At 43.8% G+C, this 11,379-nt stretch overlaps 2 protein-coding genes across 3 annotated transcripts; both read right to left on the bottom strand.

The window, feature by feature from the left end:
• Positions 1–2,664: 2,664 nt before the first annotated feature.
• Positions 2,665–5,343, bottom strand: LOC119475296 (oligodendrocyte-myelin glycoprotein-like). 2 transcript variants are annotated; one of them, XM_037747826.1, is made up of 2 exons: positions 4,990–5,343; positions 2,665–4,261 (listed from the first exon to the last, which is right to left on the bottom strand). In XM_037747826.1, the coding sequence occupies exons 1-2, from the start codon at positions 4,995–4,997 to the stop codon at positions 2,881–2,883; spliced, it is 1,389 nt and encodes a 462-aa protein (XP_037603754.1). In that variant the 5' UTR covers positions 4,998–5,343; the 3' UTR covers positions 2,665–2,880. The 2 variants fall into 2 exon arrangements, with proteins under 2 accessions (XP_037603754.1, XP_037603753.1); XM_037747825.1 differs by having other exon boundaries at positions 2,665–4,264.
• A 2,160-nt stretch (positions 5,344–7,503) lies between these two features.
• On the bottom strand, positions 7,504–10,814 carry LOC119475178. Its single transcript, XM_037747638.1, has 2 exons — positions 10,676–10,814; positions 7,504–8,464 (listed from the first exon to the last, which is right to left on the bottom strand). The coding sequence occupies exon 2, from the start codon at positions 8,454–8,456 to the stop codon at positions 7,701–7,703; it is 756 nt and encodes a 251-aa protein (XP_037603566.1). The 5' UTR covers positions 8,457–8,464; positions 10,676–10,814; the 3' UTR covers positions 7,504–7,700.
• Between the last annotated feature and the right edge of the window lie 565 nt (positions 10,815–11,379).

Raw genomic sequence — 11,379 nt, forward strand, 5'->3', positions numbered from 1 at the left:
TCTGTAGCGTGGTGATGTCATCAAGTAATACATTTGCATAATACCTGCCTAGCGGCTAGTTTGGCACGCCCTCAAAGAAAGCTAGTTAGAGCGGAGCAGGAGCAGAGTCCGAAGAGTGGTTGGTTTCAGTTGAGTTGGGTTGATTTCCGGTTTTGTACGAGCATACACCTGTTGGATTTTTTGCCAACTGGCTGAACCGTCATTTGTCATTATGACACGTTCTGGCAAATTAAAAAGTAGCTGACATCAGCAACAGGTGCGGACGGCGTCACAGCGCTAAATCCAGCTTGCATTGCAGTAGTAATAAGCAACGTGATTAACATATTATCATGTTTGTTTATAAACAGACTGCCTGCTGATTAAAGTGAAGGTGGTTAGCCCCGAAGTTAGCGACTGGCACAGGCTCACTTAAGGTGGGCTGTTAAGGTGGACCAGCTATTCTCATTTTGTGACAAGCGGCTGCTGAGTCAAGTGTGACACCTAGTGGTAAAATTCGGTACACCGGTCTAGTCCGGTGTTGTGGCTTAATATAAATAACGGTTGGAAAATGTTTACGCCAGCCCAACTCTAGTTGACCAATCACAACAGAGTGGGCCAGCTGACCAATCAGAGCAGACTGGACTTTTTGGTTTCAGACAGAAGGTGACAAGAGGTGCTGCAGCACAGCCGGTATGAGAAAACTAAAGCATTTTTTGAATATAAAAGCATGTAAACATGTTCTAGTAGAAACCCAAAATACAAGAATGCACCTAGCTTAATAGTTCCTCTTTAAATCTGAATAAGTCACTGTTTAATAAGTTTATTTTTTAGCATTGAACAACTTCAGCTCCCACGAGGGTTGACACCTATGTCAAAGACGTAGTTGTTGAATACTAGAGAAAAAAACATGCAATTTGTCTGCCTTACCCCCTGAGACGCTATCTGTGAAAACAGCTTGAAATTAAAAACATCACTCTTGCAGTGTAGAATGAAGAAAAATGTGGCATAAAACAATCATCAAAAGGTGTAAATATCTCATCAGTTTTATTTAACTTTACAGAAATCACCATGGAGACGTGATTCCGCTGTATTCTTTTTAAGTTTATCAAATGCAGCTTGCTGTGTGATGCATGTTCTACTATTCTGGCACCTTTTGGTACCGTATGCAAAGGTATCTCTAAGATGTAAAAACCCGTAGGCTGGCACATCACATCACCGTTATCTACGCTTAATGCAATCGAGATTGGAATATCTTAACATTTCATATAAATAAGCCGAGAATGTCTGTGCTTTAATGCTCTGCGGCAATATAGCAGTAATAGGTTAGCATTCCTGGAACGTTCAATCACCATGCAGATCATTTTCACGAGCGTCACTGAATCATGAAGGACACTTAAGTTTGAGATGTGATCAAAATACAGAAGCGGCGCTTGGCACCCAGAGTTTGTTAAACATAGTGATGATGCAACATTGTCCGTTTGTTTTCTCTGTTATTCCCTGTTCTGCACGTGGCATCACCAGTTTCTTACATACACGCTGTCCCTAGAAAAGAAAGCTCCTCTGGTGAGTGATATGGTTTGTTACATGAAACAAGTGAGCAGGCATCATGGATATCTATTAATATTTGATCAAAATAAGTACATTTTGAGTGTCATATCTTTTTGTAAGCAAAGAAAAATGGGAAAAATAAAAGATACACAATCATTTTAGGTCATAATGTGTACTGGACATCATTGAAAGGGGTAGACAGTTGTTGCAGATGAGCACCAGGGTCCATTCAGTTACATAATAAACTAGTACCTGAACGTATAGTGCCATCATGTGCTTAGTTATACTCATTACAATGTTATTTTTTCATTGGATTGGAGGCTTGTAAAAAGTGTGATTAGAAAAGGTACTTCATTGGTTTTTTTTGGCCAATTATAAAAGTAACACAATATTCAGAATAGCAAGGATTGTTAAAGGAACAGTGTGTAATATTTCGGGGATCTGTTAGCAGAAATGAAATATAACATTCATAACTATGTTTTCATTAGTGTATAAGCACCTGAAAGAACCGTTAGCCGTGTTCCGATCCACAGTGTACATAAACAGTAGTCCCTACTTCCTGCTCGTGTTCAGGGAATGTCAGTTAAAGGAACACCACTTCCTCCAAGTGTTGGTAATGTAAACAACTTGGACACCTGTTGCTTCTACTTTGAAAATGTTACACTCCTGCTGGGACCCTGAACTGAGCATTTTTACACCCTACAGTTTGGAATCTTACTTAACATGGCTGAATACCCTGTGCAGTCCACTTTGCAGAGAACTACTAGGCGATCGGAACGGACCCGTTGTGTTGTCGTTAGCTTAGATTGAGCCCTTTATATCTACATTCTCTTCACAAAGTCCACCATGTTGCTATGCCATGTTTCTACAGTAGCCCAGAACGGACAAACCAAATACTGGCTCTAGAGAGAGCCTTAGCATTTTTACATTAATCGAAGGCCACCGTAGTTCTCCGACACACTTGTGAAACTGTAGTAACGTGAGCCGCAGAGTGCTAAACCATGGTACCGCCAGCTGCCCTCTGAATTCCGTTGCTCCTAAAGTAGTGTTATTATGGTAAAGATGGCCTCTGAGCGAGGCGAGCGGCGTTACCACGATTTTGCTCTCGGCAGCTCACGTTACCACAGTCTTGAAAGGAAAGACTGAGCGGAGGGGTACTCAGTTGGTTGCAATCTGCAACCGCACCACTAGATGCCACTAAATCCTACACACTGCACCTTTAAACTTTGTTTTGTAAAATGGCCTTTTGCTGGGAAAGCTGGTAACATGACAGTACTACAACAGTCGACAGTCTTGTGTGTGCTATATTTGTTTGTGCTGTAAATTCATAGATGTCCATGTTTTTTTTGTCTTTCACAGAACTTGTTGCAGAATGAGAGACAGGAGCCCCAGGTTCTGCAGGAACGGGAGCGAGGAGCAGGTTGCAGGAGTCGGGCCACTGTTGCTGATGCCGTTAGGAAGGGATTGATTCTTCCTCCTCACACTCCTGGTGCGAAGAGTGGTTGTCTTCTTTGTTTGGACGGAGGGGCTCTCTGTTGTAAAGAATCGGTCCGTGGCCAGTGTCATTTCAGTAATGAAGTTTGTGTCAGAAACAGAGGACGTGTCGCTGATGGTGTGGAGTGAGTCAGAGATGAGATTGGAGTCAGTGTGGAGCATGTGCTCTGCGGCAGCTGGACTAGCAGATGCAGAGAGTTGATTAATAGTTAGGTGTGTGCTTCTGGGTCGCAGGGTGGAGATGCCGACGGGCGTGGCTGTGAAGAGGTGGTGCTGTGTGTTTGAGGTCTCTTCAAGGGTGCTTTGTGGAGCAGAAACAGACAAGTACCACCACCCGGTGACGCCGGCCTCAGGGGGCGTGGAGCTCAGGTCCTGGGCGCTTGCTGCCAGGGGGGGCAGGTTGTAGGAGGCAAAGTGCCACCCTCCATTCCTGCCAGGGCGCACCCCTCCACAGACGGGCTGGGTGTGGCAGGGGCATCCCAGGACACGAGCGGGGGTATGCTGAGTCCAAGAAACTAAATAGGAGATTTCGGCGTAAAGGTGACAGGCCCAAGGGTTGTCGCCCAGAGTGATGACTCTAATAGATGTCATCTTGTCGAAAACTCCAACTGGCAGAGTGGAAAAACGGTTAGCATGCAGATAGAAGATAGTCAGCCTGAGGAGCCGGTCCAGGGAGCCCGGCACCACCTTCACAAGCAAGTTGTGGGACATGTCGATGTTCTCCAGGTGCGTGGGCATATTGGTGGGCAAGGTCCAGAAGTGATTGTGGCTCAGGTTGAGCGTGGATAGATTGATCAGCGTGTTGTTGATGAAGATGGCTCGCTCCAGCTTGTTGTCGGAGAGGTCGAGCAGCCGCAGATTCCACTGGTGGACCGTGTCGTTCTTGTCCAGCAGCCGGATGCGGTTGGAGGCGGCGTAGAGCTGCCAGAGGGACCGGGGCAAGCCGGCGGGCAGGCAGCTCAGCCGGTTGTGAGACAAATCGAGGACTCGGAGGTGGGTGTACGCGGTGAGCCGGCCTTCCAGGTCGTGCAGTCGGTTGTGGGACAAGTTGAGGGAGCGCATGTTGTGCTGCAGGCCTTCAGGCAGCTGCCTCAGACCCCTCCAGGAGCAGTCCACCTCCCTGTGACTGCGGCCGCATGAGCACATGGAGGGGCACACGGCGAGGACGTGCGACCCCAGCAACAACACGAGGAGGAGTTCCAGGAGGGCCTCATTAGGGGGGAGCTTCAGCAGCGCATGCCTGCTGAAAGAAAGATGGGGAGACGGGACAGGAGTTAAGGGTTGTCTCACACTGCATCCTCTTTACCTCCAGGAGGCACACTGTCAAATGATGCCTGCAGAGTGTTTGGATAGTGATTACAGGAGATGTACTGCACATTTGCTATCTGTAGGAGAAGCACGGTGACTGCAGAGGGCCGAATAAAACTTCTTTAAAAGCTCCACCCTCTGCCAGAATCTCTCTCTCTCTCTCTCTCTCTCACACACACACACACTCACATGCTCAGTGTTTGCTGCACATCACTGCATTGCTTGCAGATTCTCACATTCACATTACATGACTCCCCCTAACCATGCAGGATGCTCATACTGCACACATGCATCATCAGTAGCAGGTTTGAAATGCGTCGTTTTCTACAACTGATCTGCACGAGGATATTTCTAGTCCATTCGAGAACACCGTTCATCACAAAAGGATGAGAAATCCCCGTAGTCATTTTCCCTGGCATCAGTTGGCGTGTTCAGTCGTCGGCGGTTGTCAGAGCAGTCAGTTCCAAGCTCCCAGAGGAGGGGAACTAGCTCAGTAAATGGGTTGTATTAATGACTCCACAGAGAACTCATGCATCAGCTGGTGCAAAGGCAAGCAAGGCACCATGCAGCCAGGGAGCTCTACACTGCTGAAACTGCAGCAGTATGTAACTGTATGTGAGTGAGGGTGTGGCAGAATATGTGTGTAAAAAAGAGTCTCACCTTCTCATCTTATCATTCCAGTCACTTTTCTCTGCTCCTTTTTGTGCCGTCCTCAAGCTCGGGACCAGCTGCTACTCTGCTGAAGGTGATTTTTTTTTTCCCTCTATGCCTGAATTCCCCTCATAGAACTTGACCCTTGCTCACTTGTCCGGTGCAGGTTTTTGCCCTCACTGCCGGTCCTCTTGTCCTCTCCGAAGAGCTTTGATATTGCCTGTATGGATCTGGGAGTTAGCGCGGTCAGCCACTGCAGGCTCTGGGTTGACTCTGTGCAGTAGAAGTGAGCAGGGAGGGGTGGGGGAAGTATTAGGAGGGGGGTAACTAAGGAGAAAAAGGAGCGCATACCGGAGGGGTCCCTGCATATGAGGCTGCTGCAAAGGAAAACTCCTCAACCCCTTATCTGGCAGCTTTCAGGATTTACTTCAGCATTTAAAGTGGCAGCTATTGTTGTGGTCAGATTAATTGGCTGATTTCAGCTCTGTTTGTACTCAAAATAAATGAGACTGTTATCACCTAAATCAATAGTATCCTTCTCTAAAAGTGCTGTAATTGGTTGTTATTTCCCCTGTAAACATTTAGACACTGCCACAAAAAAGCCTTCAAGATTTATTGCTCCAGTCCACTGCAGCTTCCTACCTGTCATCAGCAATGCTGCACTGCATTGCTGCACTGCTACCACACATCATTGCTTTGGGTTATTAGGGGACAGTTCAACAGTGATACAGGAAGTGATTTCAAATGTGACAAATTCAACAAAATAACGATGCATTCCTGATTTATGTAACCAGAGCAGCTGAGAGGCATTGTTCTTTTGTGTTCGTTTGCTACTTGTCTTTGTTCAGTTGTCATGTAAACTGAACAAAGTACCTCTTTTGCAATGCATTTGTTACTTCCTCACTCTGTACTTTCCCCTCTTGCCTGCCTATACTTCCACCAGCACCGTGATTGAGTATGCTGTCATTGCCCCTTACAACAAGCCTCACAGCACTGTCACAGCATACAACATGCTATGCTGCCAATTTGAGCTGTGTTAGCACATAGCAAGTTTTACCTCATTCACTTTGAATGCTTGACGTACAATCGGGTAATGCTTGACATTAAAGCAGCTGTAGGCCCAATGTTTTTGGTGTCATTGGGCAAAAACTCCATAATAATTATTCAGCATATTGTAATTAAAGTGTTCTGAGAGAAAACTAGACTTCTACACATCCTCATGGCTCTGTTTTCAGGCTTTAAAACATTTAGCCCGTGACAGGAGACTTTGGCCAATCACAGGTCATTTCAGAGAGAGAGCGTTTCTATTGGCTGTTCAATCAACGGAGGCAGCTGTCAATCACTAGTGAACTCCGATCAAACTAAGCAGCGCTGATAAAATATGAATCAATATTCTGTTACTGTAATGCCTATTTCTCTCCTCACATTTTTTCAGAAACATCTTGTAGTTTACTGTTTAGCTGTAAAATGAGAAAGTTTGGTCCGGCTGGTGGGCGGTGCTTGGCATTTCCTCAACTGATCGCAACGTGGCTGCCAGGTAACAAATCATTTTAGAGCTAAATTACACAAAAAATGTTTCTGAAAATGTTATGCGAGAAATAGGCATTACAGTAACAGAATATTGTTTTATATTTGATCAGCGCTGCCTAGCTTGACCATTTGATCCGAGTTTGCGAGTGATTGACAGCTGCTCAGAGACGGCAAGGCTCCAACTCGGCTCTGATTTGTTGCTTTCCTCCGGTCTGTGAAATCTTGCAGATGCAGTTAGGAGCACCGGAGGACACCAGAGTACACAGAGGCACATGATTTTTTTTTTCAGATTACCTGTCTCATGCACTACTGTCCGGATATAGTGACCGTTTTATAAAAATAATTTTTTGAATCATCTTTGCTCCTACTGCTGCTTTAACTTTCACTGAAGCTGACTTTTACTGCATCCCATTTTCAAAACTTGCAGCTATCTACCGCAACCCAGAGTGTCCCCCCCTTTGCTATTAGAGTTGAAGCAGGGGCTGCGTTGAGAAGGGACAAACTATTCAGACTTTTAATGAAGGGAGCTCACATCCATCACGACGTCACAAGTAAGCGGACGAACAAATATCTGCACAAGGCGGCGGAAACAACCGCATATTGGGGTTTTTGAAAAGCTTTTTTGTTCGGCTTTGTCAGCTCTGGCTGAGGTGAAAGAGAGCGTTTCTTTCTGAGTTGAGTGGCACTGCCCAGAGGAGGCACATTCTCTGCTTGCTAATCAAGCAGACCTCTCTCTCTCTCACACACACGCACGCACGCACGCACGCACGCACGCACGCACGCACGCACGCACGCACGCATGCACGCACACACACACACACACACACACACACACACACACACACATCCACAACTAAAAGGGAAATGGTGGCAAGAGTGAGGTTACAGGTCAGGTGCTCTTGGTGCTGCATGTGTCATATACTGTATGTCATTAATGTGTGTCCATCTCAAAAAGTAAAGAGTGTGAAACACAAATTGACTTCAACAAATGTGTATTACAATATTAATATATTTTAATATAAAAAAAACACACAAATAACAGAGAAATACAGTTTTGGCAGCACGCTAAGTTACTGCAAAGCAAAAGCTGCTGAAAACAGTGTCCTTTATTTACTGTAAAGGGTTTGTAAAGCTATAGGAAAGTAAAGGCAGGTGCTCAGGAAGCTCTTTGGCATCACACACACACAACTCTACACCACATCCTTCGGTTCCTCTTTGCCGTTCGCGGTGGAGGCTGCTACAGCTTTGGTGGACTGGGAATCAGCGGCCTCCTCTTGTGGCTTTGATGCATTTTCAGCGACGGTTACATTTGAAGCTTCCTCACTCTTTGCAGCGTCTCCCACCTCCTTCTCCTCTCCCGTTGGGCCATCCTTGTTCCCTCCTTCCTCCTTGGTGGTACCGTTGCCCATCTCTTCCTGTGTTTGAGCGATGTCAGCCATCAACACGGTGGTCTCTTTGACTTCCGTCTCTGACGCGCTTTTGTTCCTCTTGGCGGTTCCCATCCAGTATTCAGAGGTGCTGATCAGGTCGGCGTTGTCGCTCAGCATCTTGACGCGTTTGCTCAACTGGCACACCTTACACATCAGAAACAGAGTGGAAAGCAGCAGAATAGCGCAGGCTATGATCAGTCCGCCAGCCACCATGTATACCGGAAGACATTCTTTCTTGTAAAACACAGCGATAGGTGTGGTGGAGGAAGTGGTGGTGGTGGTGGTGGGCTGTGGGCCAGGTGAAGGTGAGACTGTTGTAGGTGACACGGTGCTGGCAACACTGCTGGCAACACTGGTGGGATCAGCTGGGGGTGATGCCTCAGAAGCTGGAGCAGTGGAGTAGTTGGAAGTAATACTCGTAACATTATCATTAGTTGTTCCTGGGGTAGTTTGAGCTCCACACAATAGTGCACCCAGGATTACTATGTAGTACAACAGGAAGACGAAGCCATTCATGTTGGTATCTGAGAAGACATGGGATAGCAATTAAGTTTAAAATGAGAATTGGAATACAGACTTAAAGGTACTATATGTAACTTTCAGAAGATCCTTGTTATTAATGACACCTGTGGCCGTTAAGTTAACTGCAGTCAGCATCCTGTCATCTCTCCATGTCGTCCATTAATTCCTGATAATGGACAGCTCGTCGGGCATTATCCCCCTCATAATGTTCTGTAATGTTCCTATATTTTATTTGAACCACTGGTTCCATGATACTAACTAGCTTGCAGCTAGCAAATTACTTTATCAGCTAATGTTATGAAGCAACCAAGCAGATCCGTGCTGCATAGCTACTGTTATAGGAAACTGAGAAAGTCGGGGAAGGTCTCCGTTTTTAAGTTACGTTACAATCCATACACACATTGGCAATATAAAGCGATTAAAACATGTAAATTGTTACATATAGTACCTTTAAATGTGCTAAATGCTAGATTGGTAGCATTTCTATTGCCTCCACACGGCTCTCAACACTGCGACGGCAGAGCCGGCGGCTCATAGCTAATGGTGCCAACAAACGTGAAAACAATGGCAACACTGCTCACCGAGCTAACAATGTTTTCCTTAAGGGGAACTGGAGGGTGGGCGCTATACTTCCGCAATGGCGCCATCGCCGGCGTTATCAGCTGTAAACCGCCGTATGAGAGCAATGCAGAGCGGCGGCCGTGAGATAGTCAGTGGGGCACGCTCACATGCATTAAAAGCATGCGTGGCTGGCCCATAATAGAAGCCCATAATAGCACCTTACTATATAATCTATGGGGCAGCTAAAATCAAACCGAAATTATGTTTTTGTTCTGTTTGTGTTTCAACCTATTTCTTACAAGTCACCAGTGGTGGTAGGTAACTACATTTACTCAATTATTGTATTTATGGGAAAGTTCCAGGTACAATTGAGATTTTTTTTCCATTTCATGCTACTTTATATTTCTACTTCATTATATTTTGGAGGCAAATATTATACCTTTTCACTCTAATAAATTTATCTGGCAGCTTTAGTTACTTAGCATATACAAATTATTCATACAAAATGTAATTAACTAATAAATTGGTACAATATTGTAGGTTAAGCTACCCAGTAGTATATACATTACAATTAACCCCGCCTTTACCAACGGTAACATTTAAGTAATTTGTTAATGCATCACTCATGTACTTTTACTGAAGTGACATTTTGAGTATATCTACAATGTGTATTACTGCCTTCTCCCACCACTGCAAATCACATATACTGTACTTTAGATTACTTGTAACCATTATATCATAATTTTTTAATGGATTTTTCCCTTCTATACAGCCATGTACATTATGCAAATAACCTTGCAAAGATGTAAAATTTGAACCCATCACAGTGAGCTTTTAGCTGGCATTATGTTACTTCAAAGTGTGGATTCATTTGAAAAGTATGCTGGCCTGAAAGACCTATATACTGAAGTTCGGCTTGCTATTTAACTACCTTGCATCACAAACTATGGTTTTTGGAATATCAAGTCCAATCAAGTGGGAAATTATTTTGGCTAACAGAATACAACAAAATGGAATTTTGAGCTGAGCTGAGCATTATATCCACAGATCTCAAACAAATTCAATTATTACTGAACATGCTTACATCGAAACCAGTTGCTTCCATTTAAATACATTAAAAACACAAACAAAAATGGTCAGCAGCAATATACTGTACCGTATATGTCATTTGAAACACCGGCAGGAACCTTTAACATTGATATAGCTTTGATTTATTGGCTAAGGTGCCTGTATTGTTTTGTTTGAAACTTTTCATGAAACACTAACTGAGTAAGTGATTCTTTTCAGATTCATCCCTTACACATTCACAGAAGTTTTCAGTTTTGTTCGAGAACGTATTTGTGAATACATGATTGTAATTGTACAGCAAGTTCCCGAAACTGATGTAAACTCATGCTAAAGTGATGTTAAACCCTAAAACAGTTTACTGTGCATTTCATAATGTGCAAGGCTGTCTTTAAAGTAGCCAAAAAAAAAGAAAAAATATCACCTTTTATCATCAGGATTTATGACGGAACCATACAATAACAGAATAATACTATATAAATACAAATGTTAGTAAGTATTCCTTTAGAGTTCTTTGTTGTGTTCTAAAAATTAAGAGTTTACAGGTTTCAAAATAAAAGTATATATTAATGCAATCTGTCACTTACATTGTTGGTGATCTTGATATAGTTCCAAGAAGAATAAGGCTTTGTATAAATAAATATGTACGCAATGTGCTGCAAGTAAAGAGAGATGTGTAAAGGAACGACTGGCAATGTGGAATGAGAGAAATCTAAATCAATGGCCCACTCATATGGCTGTCTAGTTCTTACTTCTCCATTTGGACTATAATAAGAAAAGGAAGTGGTTTTGGTGTTCTGTTCATTGCTGGTAGCTGGTCACGCAAACATCTGTCGGATGTCAGACTATAAAAAGTAGTAGGCTAAATGCTAAATGCTTGCTGAGTAGCTCACTTACAGCAAAATAGCCCATGAACTATTTTATTTAAGGTTATCAGCCTTTATGGGTTTCAGTAAAATTCAAAACACTGCCCTCAATACAACCCACAATCTGCATGACACCAGAGTTAGAAACTGCATGACTTTTAACAGAAGCGATGAAGCTGCAATTCGTTATTTATGGAAATGGTTTTGTCTTTAAGACCTGTGATGGTTTGTGAAGTCTCTCTTTCAGGAAGCTGACATACTGATGGGCCATTTCTCGGAGAAGATTTAGGTTACAGGACATCCATAAATAAACATGCATACGTCTGTCTTCGTCAGTGTCATCTACTTATTTGTGTCCAAGCCACAATTGCTCACAGATGACTTTAATTATAGTCCATGTTAGTACATCGTTTAATGCAGTGGTG

Source organism: Sebastes umbrosus, chromosome 17, assembly GCF_015220745.1.
Source record: "Sebastes umbrosus isolate fSebUmb1 chromosome 17, fSebUmb1.pri, whole genome shotgun sequence".
Taxonomy (NCBI): Eukaryota; Metazoa; Chordata; class Actinopteri; order Perciformes; family Sebastidae; genus Sebastes; species Sebastes umbrosus.

Bases quoted from the DNA above. Each gene is read 5' to 3' on its own strand.
- LOC119475178 (XM_037747638.1), bottom strand. From the start codon at position 8,456: ATGAATGGCTTCGTCTTCCTGTTGTACTACATAGTAATCCTGGGTGCA.